The sequence below is a fragment of the Dreissena polymorpha genome, chromosome 5, assembly GCF_020536995.1.
Source record: "Dreissena polymorpha isolate Duluth1 chromosome 5, UMN_Dpol_1.0, whole genome shotgun sequence".
In the NCBI taxonomy this organism is placed as follows: domain Eukaryota; kingdom Metazoa; phylum Mollusca; class Bivalvia; order Myida; family Dreissenidae; genus Dreissena; species Dreissena polymorpha.
The window spans coordinates 44,071,266-44,095,493 of record NC_068359.1 but is presented as its reverse complement, the minus strand read 5'-3'; the positions used below and the strand labels follow the sequence as shown (position 1 = coordinate 44,095,493).

Here is a 24,228-nt window from a genome sequence, read left to right as displayed (position 1 = left end):
TGTTCAGATTGGACCTATACTCTTTCGAAGAGTTTGAGATAGACTTTTTGGATACATACACACATTCATGAAATATCCAAATGTGACATATATTGATGACGTGAAAAGTACAGCTTTTTCCACACACTATAACACATATTTCATGTGATTGGTACCGACTGCTAATTGGCTGATGATTTTTGATAATTGTATGTCAATTATTCTTACGGTTGACGCTTTCTAAAATAATGCGAATACGTTTATTAAAAACATTATGAATGAATGAAGTCTACAGCAAAATGCTGAAAACCAGTTGTTGAATATATAATTCTCTGTTTTGTTTTCAAATTTCAATCGCGCATTATTCTGGATACTAGGTGAAACCTGATTATTATGTTTATGTTGATAGCAAAATTGCTTTACCTGCACTGTTGTAAATGTAAGGTGTTTCATTTATAATCTATAAGTGACATGGCAATACAGCTTATTTGGCCAGAAATCACACTGAAATATTTTGTGTGTACACAAACACATGAAAATAGTCCGCCTGTTAAAACATAATACTGTAATATTTTGCGCATGCAATAGCTCGACAAGAGATCTTTAAAATCACTGTTGTAAAGAAACGTACTGGCAAGTTGAAATCTTATTGACTTTCAATAGTTAAATACAAAATTTAACCTTAATGCGACGCATTTTTATTTTAAGGGGCTGTCAAACAGATTGAATGAGAGAAGTTAATTAGTTTTTCTTTTATACCTTATGATAAAATATAACATTTCTGCAGTGAAATAACAGCAGTGAAAATAAACAAATTGTTATTTTCACCGGTGAAAATAACACATTTTCGGAACTACGCGCGCGGGAGATACAAACATTGTCAATAAAGGGGCCTTTTCACAGATTTTGGAATGTTTAGAAATTTGTCTTTAGATGCTGTTATTGATAAATGTTAACATTGGATATAAAGAGTTCCAGTAAAAAATCAAGAATTTAATTTAAAAAAGGTAACCCTCAGCAGGGCTCGAACCACTGACCCCTAGAGTCCCGGAGTAAAAGTGTACGACTTATACCACTCGGCCATCCTTCCAGATACATGACAAATGTATTTTTTGCTTTATACAAGCAATCCTCGTAGTTTCACGGAATACAACGACAACAACAGAACTCTTCAAATTATTAATTCGTTTCGCATTGCAACGCTTTATAATTTTCGAGTTTTTAAATCATCAAAAGATGCATATAATGGCTATTTTAGAGCATGGTACATGTTTAGTATAACTGTTTCCTCACAAATATCATAACTAAAGCGAACATTTGCGAATCTTAAACAACTTTTTTCAATTTTGTCAATTTACCCAAACGTGAAAAGGCCCTTTTAATACAGTAATAACCAATAACGTCGATATCCGATTTCTCCCCATTCAGTAGTGGATAATAAGTCTTTTAACGGCAGTAGTGTTTCTTTTAGGAAATGTCAAAACTCAAGTCTTTCGTTGTTATTACTATTATTATTATTAAAAACAATTACACATAACACATCTAAAACTTATATACATGTATGTTCCGGGTGTATTTCAAACGTTTTATACAGGATTAAAGTCTAAATACACCGTTCAGATGTACAGCCGCCTATACGAATGGGTCCAGTAGCTAACATCCTTAAAAGACATGAAAAACAGACTTTGTCAGCTGTATGGTAATGAAGGAACCTATACAAACGGCTTGACATATGCAATATTTCTTCTGAAAAACATTATCATGTTCTTGTTTTTTCGGCATGCTTTATAGATATAGCAAATAAAAGCAATGTATGGTAACGCTCGTTAGTGATGTGCCTTCTAATAGTAAGGTCTTCGTCATAAGAGAATAATTTTCTATACTTTTCAGATTAGATTAAAGAAAAGCATCACAATAGAGCTTTACCAATAGACATAAAAATATCCAACTGATATGGAGCGATATATACGTTTTAGTACTTCGAATGGACTTAGGATAGTAAGGTTTTTGTTGTTTGGTACTTGTCTGTATGATTTTAAATATATTTGAATTGTATAATATATATACGATGGAGTCGTTGTCTTGGTAGTTTCGTTGACAAACTTCCGTTGAAACTGTATGCCCAGGCCTACGCACAGTAAATGCAATTACAAAGTTACGTGACCGAAGCTGTTTACATGTACATGCAGCATTATATCGTGTTACATAGTATTCTTACAAATTAAACACGATCGAGATTAGTTCATCTAAAGAAAAATGATTAAATCATGGTATTTTTATCAACTAAAACGAACGTTTGAGCAGAACAAGTGGTGTTTACTATTCAGCGACAAGAGAAATTATTGATTCACTCTCTTTTAGATTCCAAAAAGTTTTTATTTTAAATCCGTAACTCGCTATTTAGTAGGCGTGATAAATACTTATATAACTAAAAAAATTATACCGAAATAAATCGAGTAACGCTTATTTCAGGTTTTTGTACTTGTAATTTGTGTCCAGAATATGGAATATGTAATATTGTATTTATTAAACAGTTTCTATGCACAATTCAAGATTTTTTTACATACCGTGACCGCTTCGATCCACCATTGGTGAATATTCATCTACAGGCCTTTGTTTACTGCGACAGTCTGATGAAGATTCACCAATGGTGGATCAAAACTGTCACGGTATGTGGACACATTTCTTGGAATGTACATAGAAACTGTAAAATGATTTCAATAAACATTCCTGGCGATTTTCTTTCGAGAATATGTAATATGTAACTGCTAAAGATACTGGTTCGTATGATTGCATTACCACTTTTTTTATTCGTTCCGAATTTAATCTACCATTTAAAACATTGTAATTTAATTAGAAACACATACAAGTGTGTTATATTTATTATTTTTTTGTACTGGTATTTCGCAATATTGCTTTTTTTCGATGAGTTATGACAGAAGAACTCTTCATATATCAATTCACCACGAATTCCAGTACGTTTGTGTGATAGTGTTTATTGACTTTTGCTAAAATTGTTGACAGTTCTGTCGTCTAGATGCCTTCAATAGCTTTGTCAAAAGTGTAAAATATAGTGTATTAAATTACTACCAAAAATGTCTCAAAATGGCTATGCTGTGTTTTCGCGACAATCTATCTGTCAGATTACAGTATTTTATCTTGTCATTATAGAAGCAGTTTGAAAACAATTAATTGCTTTCAAAATGCATTCATCCGATAAGACAATTATACCACTTTGCGGTTGTGAAAATAAAAGGAAGCTCAAACAATCTGTTCAACCAATAATTCAACAAACAGGAAATCTAGACGCGGAATCAAATTGAAAACTCGGCTGAAAATTGTGGAAATTATTGAAACAACATTGTTTGTCTCGACAGGGAGTCTTCAGTAAATGCTGATAGAAGAAATGTTATTTAAGTGTGATTCGTTTTTGTTCTTCTATTATTGGCACTTTAAGAAATCGTTTTTATAGGTCAAAATCAATTTAAAGGCCAATTTGAACACTACGTTCAGGAAATGCTCAAACTGTGTCTGGACGCTTCCATTTATTTGCGAATGACAAAGTGAGTTTATGCCTCGTTTCTATATAAAATTTGAATGAAAATATAATTCCTGTTCTAATATCGCATCAGGCAATTTTTAAAAACACCTATTTTTATTTTAGTAACATGACTTATTCAGGTCATTTTTTGTGATTTATATAATAACATTTCTTCAAATATCTTAACCAAACAGTATAAAAACAATATATATTTAAGTGGCCGTTCCTGTTTTAAAATAACATCAGAAAACACATGAACACTCGACAATATAGCTATCACTATTAACATGTATTTATTCCCTTCTCCCATTCCTCCATCCCCGCTAAGTGTATTTACCTATTAAATAGAATCCAGTGCTGTTTAAACTATGCTTGACAAAACCATAACTTTTTAGAAATATTTTGTTCACATTTGTTTGCTTCATCTTTTTCTAATTTTAGCAATGAATAACCGTATTTTTTATTTCAATCTCTTAAAAGTAACAACACTAAGGCTAAACCAAGTTTGATCCTACTAACATCTCCAAAATATGGGCAAGCTCGGTCGGCCTAATGCAATTTTATTCAGCAGCTTCTTTATTACTGTGCACTATTTATTTCCCACTTTCAGAATGAGCATTAATAAATTAAGTTTTACTTGTCTATTTATGGCATTACTTTAATGATATTTAAATGTTAATGTTGTTTACAAATAATCGAAAACTCAAAGAGAAATAACAAAACAGCTTAGGATCGGAAGCAAAAGTACGGTCGATTTTGGAGATGATTAAAAACTATTTTAGGCATAAGAACGATTAAACTACAGGTACATCAAGAGATGACAATCTGATCATACATTCGCAGGCTCCTTTTAAAGTCCCTTTCTACTGGCCTCTACAGCGCAAGAGAAGTGGACGAAAAATCACTCATCTCAAACGTAAGTATTGTCACTAGCATTCAGTAGTCAATGCAAAGCATTTGGGGATTCAAGCGAATACAAGGCTTGATGAACCTCACCCTTTGACAAGAATGGACTCCAATATACGCGCTTGTAAATGCGAATAACATATCGCATGACGTCCGTGTAATTATTGATACAAAGAATACGAAAACCAAAAATAAATTACAGGAGTAATTGACTTATATTCAGTGAATAGTTGTTGTTCGAGTAAGTTCTTAATTCATTCCAATCGTTCATCGAGATAACAGTTATTTGATGCAAAATATTGAAAATACCAAGCTCGTGTAGGAGACTCCCCTTCCCCCGTATCGTCATCTGGTCTCTGATAGGCTCAATAATGGGCATCTAATTATGGATAGCACGTCAAGTCGCTAGAGGTGGGCATCGTCAGAACTGGAATAAAAGGCGGTATCTGTTGCTGTATATTGGTTATTTCAATACAGGAGCTCAGTAAGCACATAGTAATCACAACCGCGTGGTTAATTTTCAATAGAGCAACTTCGGCAAAAATGCGGTTACCAAATACATTCAAAGTGCTTATAATATTCTTATATACATTGACAATTAAATATTGCCACGCAGAAAATGAGTTAACTTTAACAGACATAAGAAATAGCCATAACAAAGAAGATGTGGAGAGAAATAAAAGAGATATTTCTGATTTCGACGAAATGGATGTGGTCAAAGAAAAGAGACAAAGACAATTCGTCGGAAAGCGCTTACGAGATTTTGTTGGCAAACGAATACCGGACGAAGATGGCATGTACGAACCGGATCTTTCAGGGGATGATTTAGATCAGATGGACAAGCGTATGCGCGATTTCGTTGGCAAGAGATCCTTCAGTGATCAGGATGCGCTTGAAGCTGAAAAACGAATGCGCGACTTTGTCGGTAAACGTGCGTTTGAGTTACCGGAAGACGGTGACTTTTTTGGTGATCACTCACAATACGCCGACGATTTGAACACAGAACCAGGTAACGACTATGACAAGCGCATGCGGGACTTTGTGGGAAAGCGATCATACACTGACTACAATCACGTGTCTTACCTTGTTAAGCGACTTCGTGATTTCGTCGGGAAAAGGTTTACACCTGAAGATATCGTTAAAATACGTCAGAGATATTTTGTACGCAAACCAAAGTACGAGCGCGAAATTATTGGCAAGCGTTCCAGCGATTTTGACGACGACGCGCCATATGCCGAGGAAAAGAGAATGCGCGATTTCGTCGGTAAGCGCATGAGAGACTTTGTCGGGAAAAGAATGAGAGATTTTGTGGGTTAATTCTTGCTTGCGATCATTACGAAATGGAACAATTTTATAAAGGAACTACAATCCTAACCGTGTCCACAAAACTCGTATTTATTCCATCTTAAGCAAGTTGAATAAGTGTGGCGATCGTTCAGTTATTATTGTGTACACAAGGTAACGTTGTTATCATTGTTTAAATCATTGTATAAGTCTGAAGATGAACATGGGTATAACTGCAGTACGATACTTTAATTACTTTATTTTTAGTATTTAAAACTGTGAAAAGCGTAATGTCAAAAAAACTAATCATAAACTTACACATACTAGATCGATCAATGATGAGACCTTTTCGCTTTTTGAAGTTAAAGTACTTCTTTATCAAAAATATATCTCGATAACATATTATTTGTTTTAGTTCATTTTTGATATTTTTTAATATTTATTTTCATTTCAAGAGAGTTTGTAAACATTTTAATAATCCATGTTTTACTATTTTTATCTCTGAATTACTTTTGAATTGATTATGTTAACTTTATATTTTAACTCTCAGTTTCATATCCAGTAGGGATGAAGATATAAATTTACATCTTAATTTTCTTAATTCTACGGCATTATTTGCAAATATCTATCTGCTCTTTTTCGTGATCATATTGTGTGTTATTTATTACATATTTTGTTTAAATATTTTTTTAGCCGTTCGATCATGTGCAAATGTAATTATGTTATAAATTATTAAATTGCATGCAATTTAAGCATAAAAAACAAATGCTTTGTTTTTTGAACGGTTTCATAAAACATTCAAACATTCTACTGTGGTATCCTTTAGACTCGTCAATTATTGATAAACTGAAACACGTATAAAATAATGTGTTTTGATGTCCATAATGAAACGCGAACAAATACTTCTTAAATAACGCATGCGGCGATGTTAGAGTACGATTAATTTTCGGGTTATCGTTGTTTTTCATTTTTATACAGGTATCTACACATTAGTTCATAAGCCAGAGAAACTATTACTAAATAAAGATGATATATCTCTGTATTTCTTAAAGTGTATTCATTATGTTTGAGTGTTTTACCTGAAGTGTATGATGTTTTCTTCACTTTTCACACACGATAGTAATATATATATTCTCTACTATCACTGATAAGAATTAAAGAAACCTCATTAATCTACATAAAAACATTAATTCAGAACAGAGCTTCATTGTCATATGCCTTAATATGTACACTATTAAAAATAACATTTCTGTTGTCGATGTCGCCACCATTACTTCAAATATATAACAACTGCTTTTGCGCTAGTTATTGTAATTTATTGTTTAAAGCGGGTATATACGATTTTGTTAAATATTTATGAATTTAAATAAAATGTGTAAAAAACTTATTATATATATATATATATATATATATATATATATATATATATATATATATTTCAATATAAATTAAAATAAAAGTTAAGAAGAACATGTGTCGAAAAATGCGAAATAAGCCAAATATTTAATTCTGAAATTGAAAACGGCTGTACAGCCGAATTCGCCAGCATGTATACCATACATGTACGATGTGAATCAAAACATAGTTTAACGGTTTATTTGAATTCCTGCAACGATATCTATTCATACGACACACGAACACTTACTCCGATCCTAATACAATGACGAATGCTTCGGTTATTGTAGGAAAATATGTACGTAACAATCGGCTCGTGGCGCTAATTTGTCTTTGCTGCATTTTATGAAATTCGACTTTAATGTATAATTTTTCTTGCCTATTTTATGTTATTGCAACATATTTAATCAATATATTACGATTAAACACATATAAAAAATCGTATTTACCCGCTCACAACCACTTCTCTTACAATCAAAGCGATTTGTAACTGTTTCACAGATTTTGGCATTTTTTAACTTATTCATTAAATGCTTTATATCGATAAATGTAAACATTGGATCGTAAAAGCTCCAGTAAAAAATCAAGAATAAAATTAAAAAAAGGAAAAGAACATTGCCCGGACCAGGTTTCGAACCAGTGACCCCTGGAGTCCTGCCAGAGTCCTGAAGTAAAACCGCTTTAGCTTACTGAGCTATTCCGCCGAGTATACTTACGGGATGTATTTTATACCTTATATGAGCAATCTTCGTAGTTTCACAAAATTTAACGACAAAAACAGAACTCTCCAAATTATTCAATCGTTTCGCGTTGCAACGCTTTATAATTTTTAGGTTTTAAAATCGTCAAAAGATGCATATAATGGCTATATTAGACCATGGTAAATGTTCAGTATTACTGTTTCCTCACAAATATCATAACTAAAACGAAAATTTGCGAATCTGAAACAACTTTGTTCAATTTTGTCAATTTACCAAAGCGTGAAAAGATCCCTTTAAATGTCCGTTGTGTAGGCGTTTTGCCATAAAAAAAAACACGACTAAATCGTACCCAGCGCCTTAACCTAAAGAGAAAAAGTAAACATCACTAATATCGCTAACTCTTTCAATGCTGGAACCGAAGTTTGAAGGCCTTTGCAAACAGTTTGGATCCAGATGAGACGCCACAGAACGTGGCGTCTCATCAGGATCCAAACTGTTTGCTATTCTGATAGTATTCTTTGAAAAAAAATCGAAGAAAATGCTTATTTAAGAAATTAAGAAGACGACATTTTAGCAGACGACAAATTTCCCAGCATGCAAAGGGTTAATGAAATCACAGCGTCACTCATAGAAAACGCTCGACAGAAGAAGGTTTCGTGTTTTATCGTTTCTATTAATAATTATAATTGTTAAAAATTCCTAACGTCTGATTCTTGGTCGAGTGTTCTTACCTCGCCGGCGTAAGCTTTATAATAATATAATATACTATAATTCCCTTATATTAAACTTTATAAAATATTGATAAAACGTATATAAATACTTACAAAATGCTGCTGGATATAACAATCGTTATATAATGATATTAAATCGTTGCCAAAATGGTCGGTTTGGACAACTTTCGCCTTCATGTTTTGTGATTGGTAGATATCATCACGTGTCTTGGTACAAAAACTATCAACGACTAACTAGTCAAACCACTTCCCAAATAAAAGTTTTCAATGAAATTATTTTACTTTGGGAAAGTAAAGGGTTTCCATTTAAGGCATTCAAATCTTTATTACATATCAGCATCCACTAGTGTCTATATACACACTTGTTTTCTCATCATTAAAACTCGGTGTGCCCTTATCTCTAACTTAATTTTCGTATTAGGCAAATACTATTCCGAACCAAGACTGCATTGAATTCGGAAATTGAAAAATTTAACACGTGTATCAAGAAAAATTATACAAAATTGTCCATCCATTTCAATGAATGAAACCGGCTCCTAACCATCACCTCGCCCCTGGGTATTCAAAAGTAGTGTTCTTATAAATAACAATGGATTATATTTTTACGAAATGGTAAATACTAACTTTTCCATCATGTTTAGTTAATTACAGTGGTTCGCTACCGACGCCTCGTCACCTTTAAATAAATAAAATTGTGCACTTATATTGGTTAATATTTATGCGAAAGTTGTGTTGATGACTTGTTATTAATTAATGATAAAAACTTCAAGACCGTTATAAGAGAAACAAGTTTAGTAAATGCATTCCAGAACTGGGGTTACTCCAAATATTGCCCGTAGGCGGTAACAACGCTACTGAATCGGTCTCCTAAAATAACTTAAATTCGATGTGTATTGGCTGTATGGCAGAGAAGAATCAAATATGAATGAAAATAATCATAATAAAAAAATATGACAAAGTTTCAAATATAAATAATCAACTAATTTATAATAAGATACATTCGTTAATAAATCTACTACTCATTACGAAAGAAATGTGTTCTTTTTTCACAAAGATCGCCAAAACCATGCTAGATAGTTCGGCGATTTTTGTGTGTGTTTAATTCTTAACGATACACTAATCAAGTCTGTATTTAATCATTCTGGAGCAGCAGACCATTTATTCCATAAAGGGTTTCGGAGAAAAATGTGTAAAGTTTATGAATACAGTTCGGATACTATATTTATATTCATTAATAAGCCATACCTACCATTATTATTATTATATATTAAAATAATGGACATATGTTATATTTGTCAGTATGCTTTTCATTCTTCAAACATCAGAGACATCTTTGCTGATTAAATTTTTAGCAATCAGATATAATTACATGTTTAAATGCATTTACTTTCATCATAATGAAAGATGTCAGTTATTTTCAACCCCCTGCATGCTCTTTGTTTCGGACGAGACACGAAAACCGGAAAACAGAAGATTTTAATATCTGAAGTCTAAACTAATAAGAGAGTCCGCAGGCGACAATTTTACGTAAACTTATAAAATTAGGTTACACGTATGCCACTCCCTTTTATAATGGTATATCTATATATTGTCAACTTTTTAACATAAATCAAATCGAAATACACGTCACAAAACATATGCTATTATAATTTCACTTTAACTCTTTAACGGAACAGAAAGATCAGTTTGCTAAAGTAAATATTGTAAGCAATACATAGTCAAATTGCAACAATTATCGTTTGGTCAGTTTTTGAAATGTCACGCATATCAATCGAATAATCTCTCCACAACAGAATGTTTGTCGCGTGGCCGGTACGTTTACGACGAAGACATTTAAAACAGGCACTGGTCTTCTGAATCGTTAAAATTGTGCGGTCTAATGCATACAACCTAGGATGCAATCAGTAAAATGATGGAACCGATAATGCCGCAACGAAAAAAAAGAGACAATACAAGTTGGTACTGTTTATACATTAAATTACTGGCAGGCATTAACAGGATAAATATTTTACATGTATTTAACGAAAACAAATATATGTATATATTGCATTTCTGTGTAGTATTTTCGGGAAAAATGCAGATTACATTTTGTAAAATGTATTTGTTGGTAGTGCTTTATAGTTTTATCCAAATAGTTCGATCATCTATATTTTTAAAAAGGTTTTTATTATGAGAACATAAACAGAAGTAGATTGAAAAGATACACAAAATTATATTTAGTACTTTTTCAAATTTGAAATATGTGGTTAAAATACTTAATTTTTATCGGTTATATTGATATATGTCGTTCGTACTTAAGACGGTGGTTGCATCGTTGATGACGTAAGTTACTAATTGTGAAATCATTATTATAGGGCAAGTACGAAGATAACTGATCAAGACAACAAAGACTGATAAGTAATTAGTTTTAGTTTAAACACAATTAAAAATGTCAATGTTTACATGCAAACAAACAGAACATTTTGCTCAACGCGAAATAAATTTTTTAAAAGGTTGGTGAATTTTTTTTCATTTTTCGAGTTACAAAAATGTTTTTTTAATGATATTATAGCTGCCAATCAATTAGCACGAGCACTGTATTGTTGCGTATGTTTTAGCATTTCATGTTATCAAAAAGATCAGAGCAATGTAAAAGTGTAAATCGATGACTTCCACACATGTACTTGCAGGCAAAGAGAGGTCTTATTCTGAGTTGTGTATGCATTACTCTCACGAGGAAAAAAATAAGAAATAAGCATTTCTTGAGACCTTTATTCTATATATATATCCTTATTAAATGAGTATAATGTGTTTAGATATGTATTCATGATTGGATGTTTTTTCTTGATATAGTTTTTTCTACCGAGAGGAAAAGTGCTATCAAGGATCTATAACGTGTTGTGGTGGATATATATTTCATGATTTCTTGGTGAATTATTCGTTTGGTATTTCTAAAGGTATTTTCCCAATTGTTCTAAATTGGAATGAAATGTAAAGGTGGGTAATGTTTTCATTTAAACGCACATTATTTAAGCCCGATTTATAAGTTACAATTACCAATCCAATCATAATTTAGCTACAGACGCTATTCTGTATAAAAGAAAAAGAAATACTTTTAAAATAAGGAATGAAGTGGTAAACTATCCAAAATTGACCCATTGTAGATCAACCTGAAAGAGAAACCCCAACAACATTCTTACAGTAAGTAAATTTCAAACATTAGAATGAGCAATTACAAAAGTAAAACCAAACGACGCGAACATTAGAGGCCACACAAACATAACGTAAAGATACATGATAATGTGAATATTCAATGTGTTTACTTTTATCTATATGTTTTACGCAGGATAGGTTAATACAATTTTTTTTATAAAAGTTGTAAATCTATGCAATTTAAAGTAAACACTATCAAATGACGTTATTATTGCGGCCAAACGCGTCGATTTTATCCGGAATGATAGTCAGTACGTCTTTTAAATTGTCCAGCAAGCTTATCTGCTGAAGGTCTGACGTTGACCTCCCTCTAGCGTGCATTTAAGAACAGTTTTGGAAAGAGAGACGTGCCTGGTAACATGTTCAAACCAAGCTTACTGGCGTCGTTTGACGGTCGCCAGTAGAGGCTCTTGTGGTCGTTTGACGGTCGCCAGTAGAGGCTCTTGTGGTCGTTTGACGGTCGCCAGTAGGGGCTCTTGTGGACCAACAAGTCAACAAGAATAAAGTTATAATACTAAAACATTTACTCTTATCTATATTTTTTTCACAGATTGAAACAGCCAATTACCATTTTCGATCAATAATATTTTCATTGAAACCACAGAACCGCATAAATTAAAATATCTATTTTATCTACTAATTCACTTTGACTTTTCATATTCAACTAAGTTATCCTGGAAAATTCCTTCAACGATGCGTTATCATCTTAACTGTTTAAATATCGCATAGACGCAAAGTAATTCATTAACTGTTTTTTTCCAATGTTTTCCATATTCAATGAAATATTCAATGAAATAGTTGTTAAAAAAATTAATCCATTTATACCGAAATGGGAACGATTAAATTATTATATTCATTTGACACTGAAGTGAAAGCAGATTCGTTTTCTTGGTAGTTGAATCTCTGTTAAAGATTATCATACATATTTACTGAGTGTGAATCAAATTTGTAATAATCCTAGTCGATTATATATTCGATTGGTAAGTCTACTTATCAGATAAAGGATTGTGTAAAGCATGCTTAAGTGTGTTTGTATGTATTGGCCTGGAATGCTAAATCTCCACTTCTATGTTGTTTTTACTGTATACACTTGTCTCTTCCACTACAAACATAATCTATCGATGCAAATTGGTCCCTTCCATACAACAGTAAAGCTCATAATCAAATATCTTCCACCGACGTGACAAGTTTTTGTAAGGGATATAAAATAGGTAAAAAGTTCAAATGATGTGAAAATGGTGAGATTAAGACATAAGGAATATGCATATCGACATTGGAATTGGACATTGTATTTTCATAGTGTCACTGACGCTAAAATTGCATGAGGCACATTTTACTTAATAAGATACTATTATCATAAATTGGGCGAGGTCAAAAAAGTGTTTTTAACCAAATAACCTGGCAATCAAGTAGGGTCGGGTTTACCTTTTTGTGTCGTCATTTTTTACGATTTCCAACATAATAAGACTGTACCATTACATGTAAATATTTTTTATATTCTTTCTTTGGGTGAGTTTCTATAAATTCAAAATTTGCGAAAAAGATAGAATCTAGCAAAATTTAGTGCATGCGTTATAGTTATTTTAGTGAATGTTGCAAAAATGGTCGAAAACACAACATGGAAACCCCCTAACAAGTTTAGGATAGGCATACACAATGAGGGTTGTAAATAAACAAAGATAACTGTTAAGTTAACAGCATACAAGTGAGTATTAAAACGCAGCTATGATTTCATGATTACAGTTGCACATATAAATTTATTTGTTACGTAGTACGTTTCTAAAAAATGACTCTTAATTCCCAGAAATCCCAGTATAAAAAAAGGGTGCGACAATATTTGTTTTTTATAACTTGTTGAATATTTAAAAAAAATCCGAGTTTATTGTAATTGCAATTAAAATTAATAAATAAAATAAGTATGCAGTATCTGTAAAATTATTTAGCCATTGTACATATATAAACGTAGCAGTTTGTTGCATGCCTGCGACGAAATATAGTTTGTTTGGGTGGGTAAACATTTCTTATATTGTGATCACCTCGTTAGTAAATTATTTCATTCAGGCAAACAATTATAATAACTGTATTTATTTACCAGAATTCAACAATGTCGAAAGGCAATATCGGCTAATGACTTCATTACGATATTTTTCCGTTGAAGAAACAACATTAATATATCGCTTCTCCTGCAATTTTGATTATTGTGTTTTGTATTTCGCTTAAAATATTTATGGTTTTACGTATTAAAACAGGTAACCGAACGATATTTTAAGTTGGCTTTCATAGGCACATATAAATAAGTACTTGGTTTGCATCACGCTGGCAATGCGGATTCTTTGATAACAGATGGCACTTCGATTAAAGAGAACAACAAATGCCACGCGCGAGAGGCAAGTTCTCATTTTAAAAGCTATATCCTAAAAATTAGTTTTTTAGACAAGGCACATTGTCGAGTTTATAAATGGTGTATCCTTTTCTATTGGGAAGAAAATATCACGTAAAAGTGGTAGAATTTTCCTCAAAAAATAGAAAATTCGGTCGGAAAACAGCAGGAAACATTTAAACAAAATAAAACTACTGACAAATATTGCAAGAAAATTGTTTGATATCCCAGCATGTAGAGTAATCACTGTGCTTCAAATACTGATATTTTTATAGTATTCAATAAAATATAAACGAAGATATGGCGTGTTTTAATATGTGGTATTCATCAAGTTGCAGAACATGTGATTCCCGATAAAAAACACGTCAGAAATATAACCAATTGCGTAGTTCGTTTTCAAAAATCACATTACTATTAATCAATTAAATTGGCATTTTCTAAGATTTTGGCATGTATTAAAGCGGGTATATACGATTTTTATGTGTGCTGAATTGTAAAATATTGATACAAATATGTTATAATAACACATAATATGCAAGAAAAATGATACATTTAAGACGAATTTCATAAAATACAGCAAATACAAATTAGCGTCCCGAGCCGATTGTGACGAAGATAATTCGTAATTATTTTCCTACAATAACCGATGCATTCGTCTTTTTAGTAAGTGTTCGTGTGTCGTATGAATCGATATCGCTGCAGGAATTTCAAATGAACCGTTAAACTAAATTTAGATTCACATCGTACATGGATGATATACATGCTGGCGAATTCGGCTGTACAGCCTTTTTCGATATCAGAATTAAATATCTGGCTTATTTAGCATTTTTCGACACATGTTCTTCTTAACTTTTATTTTAGTTTATATTGAAAGATATGTATAACAAGTATTTACACATTTTATATTAATAAATAAATATTTGACAAGATCGTATATACCCGCTTTAAGGTTTGTCGTTAACTGCTTTATATTGATAAATCTAAAAAGCTCCAAAAAAAAAAAATTAAAGAAAGAAAAAAAAGTAACCTTCAACTGCGCTCGAACCACAGACCCCTCGGGTAAAGGTCACTTAGACCACTAGGCTATCCATGCTCATACATCAGTAATGACTTTTTTACATTATGCAAGTAATCCTCGTAGTATCACATAATATAATGACAGCAACAGAACTCTCCAAATTATTCAATCGTTTCGCGTTGCAACGCGTTATAATTTTCAGGCTTTTAAATCGTCAAAAGATGCATACAATTGATATTTTAGAGCATGGTAAATGTTCAGTATTATGTTTGCTCATAAATATCATAACTATAACGAAACTTTGCGAATTTGAAACATTTTTTTTAGTTTTGTCAATTTACCAAAACGTGAAAAGGCACCTTTAATAGTATAATTGCATATTTTAATAAGTTCAAAAATGCTTATTTCTGAAGAAATTTATTTCAAATGACGACCGGAAATAATTGTCTACATGATTAACTTGTGTTTTTTTTAAATTTTACTTATATCAGGGCTATAAAAAACTTGAGTGAAGGGGTCTTTAAAGCGGGTATATACGATCTTGTCAAATATTTATTTATTAATATAAAATGTGTAAAAACTTATTATACATATATTTCAATATAAACTAAAATAAAAGTTAAGAAGAACATGTGTCGAAAAATGCTAAATAAGCCAGATATTTAATTTTGAAATCGAAAAAGGCTGTACAGCCGAATTCGCCAGCATGTATATCATGCATGTACGATGTGAATCTAAATTTAGTTTAACGGTTCATTTGAAATTCCTGCAGCGATATCGATTCATACGACACACGAACACTTACTTAAAAGACGAATGCATCGGTTATTGTAGGAAAATAATTACGAATTATCTTCGTCACAATCGGCTCGGGACGCTAATTTGTTTTTGCTGTATTTTATGAAATTCGTCTTAAATGTATCATTTTTCTTGCATATTGTGTGTTATTATAACATATTTGTATCAATATTTTACAATTCAGCACACATAAAAATCGTATATACCCGCTTTAAGAGGCACATTAACCTATGTTCTTCATAAAGTCCTATGTCGTTGGTGCTCACTAGAATCGATTCATCAAGATTAAGCTCGTGTAATATGCGAAGATCCGGCGTTTGGGTGACTCGAACACTGGAAAATATATGGTCATATAGACGGTATTCATCAGACATATCGAATTATTTTCACATTTATACAAAATCATAATCATATCTCAAAGGGATAAGAAAATGTTTCGGTAATTCGTTTTTGATTGACTTCAGTACATACATTTGTAAGCATTGTCTGCTTACTATAACAATATTCGACAGGGAATTCTGCATTTCTGATTCACTATACATTCTTTAAATACTCTTTAAATATTTGAAATTTCTCAAAAACGTTAGTAAACTAAAATGTATCACGTTGTAACATAAATGGATTTATTGAACTTTTATTTCGAAACTTAAGCACTTTTTGGTTTATTTCCAAGTATTTTAATTTTGATGAAATATGTATTGATCCTTGGTTTATTTCCAAGTATTTTAATTTTGATGAAATATGTATTGATATTCCAAGTAGTGCTGATTATCGATGGAATTCTATCGTTTTTTTATATATAATCCACAGTTTTTCTGCGTATTTTTTTCTTTGCAATACGAATAAAGTGCTATACCATTAAACGACCAACCAGTGCCCCGTGTCTGACAACCGAATGAACAGAACATAAATGCACAAAAAGCTGAAGAACTCTCCTCTCAAGCGTGCCTTTTGTTGTTCTCTGTTATCGCAATGCCATCTGTTACCATAGAATCCGAATACCCGATGAGTGCATGTGAACGTTAATCGAGCTATCAACCGACGCCTCAAATGACAAAATAATTGATGCTCCATAAAAACTTTGAAAAACGTTCACAAATGAAGTTTTGTGTGTTTGCGCTGTACATGTAGTTAAACTTTGGTTAAAACGTATAATCAAACAAACCGACGTGTATTTCCGAATACATTCCTTCATTCCATTTCAATGCGTTACATCCAGATACACGTGCTTACCCTGGTTATTATTGTTCGATAACGATGGCAATAACACGATCGCATGACAACCCACCTGTAAACAAATCCACAAAAGCAACAAGAGGAAAATGACAACTAAACTGAACTACTTTTGCCGAGTTATTTCATCGCACTATCCCTTCTCGCCATGGCATTCTATATACAAGTAATGCGCTGAAATTAGCACACTTTTTTGACGGTAAACGTGAAAGCGTTCAGAAGCCATGTGCTTCGTGTCGAATGTCTTGAGTTTGACCGAAATTATATAGGTTGGGAGATGTACTATTTTAGCACATATGTGACAAGCAGTACATATATTGAGAAGAACATTATTGCATAATTTTAATTGCATCACCTTCATTTGACGCATATTTTTGTTAAGAAATCAATCTTTTTGCAAGAGAATGAATGTCTAAGCCTTGTAATTACTTATCTACAGTGATTGAGAGGTCATGTCAAGTGTTTTAAGGCAAACATGTTATGATTTCGAAACAATAAATATTTTCTAACAAATATTTGGCTTATATAGTAACTTTGTATCACATACACGAGCACATTCGAACGGCAAAAGTATATACTTACATATAGATGAAACGACATCTCATGATGATGTATGCTTTGCGCGGCTTACTACATATGTTACGAGTTTGTTCTTTGCAATTTGAATACATGCACTATACGCACGTTATGTGATATCAAAGTTTATCGTTCTATAGGTCAATAGTGTACGGGCTTGAAATAAAGTAAACGATTACTAAACGACATATAAACAAGTGCTCAATGGTGTCAGCATCTAATGATAATGTGTTCGCTGTTAAAAATCGATTTCCACATAGTTGTTTCTGTCGCATTTTGTGTGCAATCAGGTTGCAAACTCCAAATCCCTCGAGGTCTAATCAGGCATTCGGCAATCACGGTTCAACAATCCTCTGGTGTCGTTATATCAATCGAACGTACGTTTTTTGAATATTAAGTCTGATAATTGTACTTGATCGTAGTTCCAGAAAGAATATCAAAATAAGACCGCCTAATTTATTTTATTTTGAACGGAACGACTCCTAAAGGGATCTTTTCATGCTTTGGTAAATTGACAAAATTGAAAAAAGTTGTTTCAGATTCGCACATTTTCGTTTTAGCTATATGTGTGAAGAAACAGTAATACTGAACATTTACCATGCTCTTATATAGCCACTATATGCATCTTTTGACGATTTTAAAACCTAAAAATTGTAAAGCGTTGCAACGCGAAACGATTGAATAATTTGGAGAGTTCTGTTTTTGTCGTTAAATTTTGAGAAACTACGAAGATTGCTTATATAAGGTATTAAATACATTAAGTATGAGTACTCGGCGGAATAGCTCAGTAGGCTAAAGCGTTTTTACTTCAGGACTCTTGATTTTTTACTGGAGCTTTTACGATCCAATGTTTACATTTATCAATATAAAGCATTTAATGAATTAGTTAAAAAATGCCAAAATCTATGAAAAGGCCCCTTTAAAACAATAACACCCATTTCATACAAAAAAATGTTTAAATATATTTTGTAATGCTGGCTCCGTACTGGCAAAAATGACCACTCCCGCGTTAATATATATACTAGTTCCCTTTTCGTATGTTTCGACTTGTAATGACGCGTGGCGTACACTCATTATGAATACCATACTTATAAACATAGTAAGGTTTAATTCAGCGACAGTATTGTGAATGATAAAATGTTCTGTTTCCCCATGATATTAGCTTGACATATTCGTATTGTATTCAACGTTAACTTCCAAAAACATCAACCCAAAAGAATGTTCGTGTACATAGGCGTGGAAAACGTTTGCTGTTGTGTTCTTGGCTTTTTTATTCAAATTTCGACCTTAACTTTAACCCTTTAAGCGCTGGAACCGAATTTTAAAGGCCTTTGCAAACTGTTTGGATCCAGATGAGACACCACAGAACGTGGCGTCTCATCAGGATCCAAACTGTTTGCTATTCTGATAGTATTTTTTTTGAAAAAAATCGAAAAAATGCTAATTTTAGAAATTCTGCAGACGACATTTTAGCAGACGACAAATTTCCCAGCATGCAAAGGGTTAAAATTGTAATTCAGAGTAAGCACTTCGCGTAGACAATGCGATTGACGGTATAAGTTATAACGTATAACCAATTGAAAAAGATTTGTATCAATTCATAAATGAACGCGATCATAATTTGGAGCTTTTCCTATGCATATGTCATCTGTAATGCGCCTTTAGTTGACAATTCGCGGCAGTGTTATTTCCTTTAATCTAATGGATTAATTTCTCTCTTGATATCTAAATGCGGCGCCGTCTGTTTTTGCTCGGCTTAACTGACTATCCGAAAAAAGCCATAATGTCGAAATCAATATAATTTATCTATGCTATTGCTGCTTTTATTTATTATCATAATTATATTTCTTGTACTAGTATATAGTAATTTTATTTGCTGAGAAAACGTATATGTTCTCCGTTGGCATGTGTATTACTTAAAAAATATATAATCAAACGTTGTTTGAACACATGTCCCCGGATTTTTTAGATGTTCAAACAGTGTACATGTCTTTGTAACGAATGAGTTGTTTTACTTAGAAAACGAAAAGTATTTGAAATAGTCTAAAACTTTTATATCGGTGATGTTCTGATATCATGTCCACTGTTTTTTTTTTATTTAAGATTGTTTTTAATCACCGTTTTATATGTTTTGAAAAAAAATAAGTTCGCATATACACATTTTAACAAACGTTAGGGATATCTTGTTAACAAGACTATTGCCAAGCAATAAAAGTCCCCTACCGGCTCCACCATTGTCAGAAATTACACCATTGCCAGAATGTTTTTGCTATTGTTGCCATAGCAACCAGAATTTTTGACGTAGGAACAAAATGAAATGACGTGCATAATGTCCATATTCCCATCTATCCATGTTGGAAGTTTCATTAAAAAAAATATGAAGAACTTTTAAAGTTATCGCAGGATCCAGAAAACCACCATTTGCAGCCGTATTTCTAGTCTATTTGTTGCCAGAGCAACCAGAATTGTTGACGTAGGAACAAAATGAAATGCCGTGCATAATGTCCATATTGCCATCTATCCATTTTTAAGTTTCATGAAAAAATATGAAGAACTTTTAAAGTTATCGCAGGATCCAGAAAACCACCATTTTCAGCCGTATTTCTAGTCTATTTGTTGCCATTGCAACCAGAATTTTTGACGTGGGGACACAACGAAATGACGTGCATAATGTCCATATTTCCATCTATCAATGTTTGAAGTTTCATGAAAAAATATGAAGAACTTTTAAAGTTATCGCAGGATCCAGAAAACCACCAGTTGCAGCAGTATTTCTAGTCTATTTGTTGCCATAGCAACCAGAGTTGTTGACGTAGGAACACAATGAAATGACGTGCATAATGTGTTGTCCATATTGCCATCTATCCATGTTTCAAGTTTGATGAAAAAATATGAAGAACTTTTAAAATTATCGCAGGATCCAGAAAACCACCATTTCCAGCAGTATTTCTAGTCTATTTGTTGCCATAGCAACCAAAATTTTTGACGTAGGAACAAAATTAAAAATCATTGTTCTGTATGTTATGGTAATTGCCGAAATTTCAACGCCATATGTGGTCTGGTAAAATAGATGTTTGTAGATACAAAATGCTCGATTCTATTATTGTTTTGCATATTTAATGTCATTTTAATATCCCGCAATGACAACTATTCAAACGACACATGAACACTATTTTAGTGTTCGTGTGTCGTATCAATATATATATTCGCGGGAAATTAAAATGGAATTAATTGTGTCACAAATAAATAAAAACGAAAATTGTCTACAAAAATCTATGTAATCATACCACATCTAGCGCGGAAAGTGTGGCTATTGCTATAAGGAACACTGGTTGTTTAGGTATTAACTTAATATTACGGAATACTTTACGACATTTTCGTTGATTATGAGCGTTATAGAGGCTTTAGAAAAACTGAAAGGGCTTATTAAAATAGTGCCCATAACAGTCCTCTCAAAAGAATAAAAAACATGTGGACCTAATGAAATAACAGCAGAATGCATTTAATGTGCGTTTGATATCATATCACCTTACCTACACACACTTTATAACAACCTATTTCACAACGCTATATACCCTGAATGCTGGGCATTGGGCTACATAATACCAATATGTAAAGGGCGTGATCCAAACCTAGTACAACATTACCGAGGAATAACACTAATTTAAATACTAGCTTAAATACATTCACAAATTCTCGTCAATCGTTTTTCAATATGGACAGAAAATAATGAAACGATAATAATGTGGATCATCCTTATCTTTATGGTATTCGTAAACGATATTTAAAATAATGGTATAAAACATGGACACATAAATTCACCTTGGTTATGAGATAATATTTCCTTCTTTATTTCAAGCTATATTATACTATTGCTATTTTGGCATGCAATATATATGTGATTTATTATTTATCATGGAAACATTTATAAACACTTAGGACGCCATTAAAACGACTTTTTTCATCAATTAGGCCTATATATTACAAAAGCATGTCAAGGAAAAACGAATCTGTATTCTGACATGACGTAACCGTTACGGCACTTTGCTATTCAGGAATCTTTACAACACGAATTTTCGCCTTATTATCTTAAGTATGATGGAATAAAACACATTACATAATCAAATTATCCCACCAATAACACAGTTATGTATAATTTTAATTTCACAAACAAGATTTAAAAATAGCTTCATATATCTAAGGTATTCAACAAAAAGTTCACCATATGCAATATGCGATGTAAATACTTTATTCATGGTTGCCTTTATATCGCTGATTATGAATCAATACTTTCTTTGAAATAATTTTAATTAAGAAGTCCTTCCCAGAAAATGTCAATTCAACGTATGATATATGTTCATTTCATCAATTAAACAGGACGTTGGGTTCGGCTTAAGTTTGATAGTCTGTTACAATACAACTGTCACATTAAGAAATAATAAGTCGTTGTTATTTCGAAATTTGATAGTACTGTATATCTGCAAGAAGAAAATAACTTAAACATAATTGAGTTCCGCTGTTTTAAGAACTGCTCAGCATGATCGAAAATTTCTGCATGTGTAGATCGTGTTATAATTGTTTGTTCATGACGTATTTTAAGGTTTCCATCAATTAAATATATATATACTGCACCTGTTTTGCAACTATGTTTGTATCATCAAGAAACGAGTAATAAATATTACATTTAAAACTATTATTTGTAGCCTAACAGCGACTTTTTTTATTATTAACAAGTCATGATAACACTTACAACAATAAAACTAGTCGGAATCGAAACCCTGCAATACTACATCCTGATTAAATCCGAGCCATTACTTATTTGTTAAAGGGATCTTTTCATGGTTTGGTAAATTGACAAAATTGAAAAAAATTGTTTCAGATTCGCAAATTTTCGTTTTAGTTATAATATTTGTGAGGAAACAGTATTACTGAACATTAACCATAGTCCAATATAGCAAATATATGTGTCTTTTGACGATTTTAAAACCTACAAATTATAAAGCGTTGCAACGCGAAACGATCGAATAATTTGGAGAGTTCTGTTGTTGTCGTTTAAATTTACGAAACTACGAAGATTGCTTATATAAGGTATAAAATACCTATGCTGTGTAAACTTTGCGGAATAGCAGAGAGGGTTTTTACTTCAGACTAACCCCAGGACTCCGTGGGTCACTGGTTCCAGCCCTGGTACCGGCTACTTTTTTTCCTTGTTTTAATTTTATTCTTGATTTTTTACTTGAGCTTTTAAGATCCACTGTTTACATTTATCAATATAAAGCATTTAATAATTCGATAGTAGCAAATACAAAATCAGTCAATTGTATCGCAGAAGAGAAGAAAATGCAATAAACGATCCTCACACCAAAAGCCAAGAAATTATGTTTCAAGTATAATACAAGTGCAAATCAAACACGTTTAGAGAATATGTGCGTTTCTTTATCTTATCGCCTTTAAGAAGCGATTGCATCCGAGAAATGAATATATATTTCATATCACGAACGAAAACAAAAAAAAATCGATATTCTACCGATACCAACAGATGAGCTTTTTACTTTATTCTTACAACCGTTTGTTTACATAATAAACAGGTAAAACAAGGAATTTCTTGGTGATAATTTCGTCACGTCTTCAAAACAATTAATATTTGATTAATGCGAAGTCATGCATAGTTGACTAACTAGTTCAGTTTAATTCAGGATCAATAAAAAGCTGTGATAGTGAAACCGTGAACATTATCAATAAGTTACATTGTTATTGTTCTCGTTTGTAAACATGGTATGGCATTTTCCAATGAACCACAGGAACGTATGTAACAATTGTTACAGTTTTTGAGACTAACACCGCGACCTTAAAATAGACAGAATTTATAAAGTAGACTACTGGGTCAACTAGGTTTTACCGTTTCGTCAAGACCATGGTATTAATAGCTATCGGTGTATGTCACAGTCTATTTACAGGTCATCGCTGCGTCTTCACGACTACCTTATGTGCTGACCTGCTTAATACTATCGGAAATTTAGAAACAGTTTATATATTACTAAATTTTGAAAAGGACTCGTTATAAGAGCACTAAAGTTATACCGAACAAAGATACTTTACACAAGTCTGACTTGATTCGAGCATACAAATTAAGAATAATTTAAAACTAAGATGCAAGAATATGTTTAATTGTGCAAATGTTGGAATGAAGTCTCTACCAGGAACAGCCGATGCAAATTGTTGAAATCAAACCGCTGTCAGACACTCTTGATAGCTCCATTTTGTGATCCCTCTAACACACTATTGTGCCGTGGATAAAACGAAGAATTTTATGACTGAAATAGAACATAGTTTATCTACTGAATTGTCTCAAAATTAGCACACAAAGAAAAACGTAAATTTGTACCGATTACTTACTAATCATTCTGATTCAGAACAATATTCAACTGAAACATTAGTAGATATTGTTTCATATATTGCATATGGCTGTAGTTTGACTTTTTCAATACACATTC

The 24,228-nt window shown here is 32.3% G+C and overlaps 1 protein-coding gene across 1 annotated transcript; it reads left to right on the top strand.

The window, feature by feature from the left end:
* The first annotated feature begins 4,898 nt into the window (after positions 1-4,898).
* LOC127830969 (protein PRQFV-amide-like) lies at positions 4,899-7,035 on the top strand. The gene has a single exon (XM_052355919.1). The coding sequence runs from the start codon at positions 4,970-4,972 to the stop codon at positions 5,741-5,743; it is 774 nt and encodes a 257-aa protein (XP_052211879.1). The 5' UTR covers positions 4,899-4,969; the 3' UTR covers positions 5,744-7,035.
* The last annotated feature ends 17,193 nt before the right edge of the window (positions 7,036-24,228 follow it).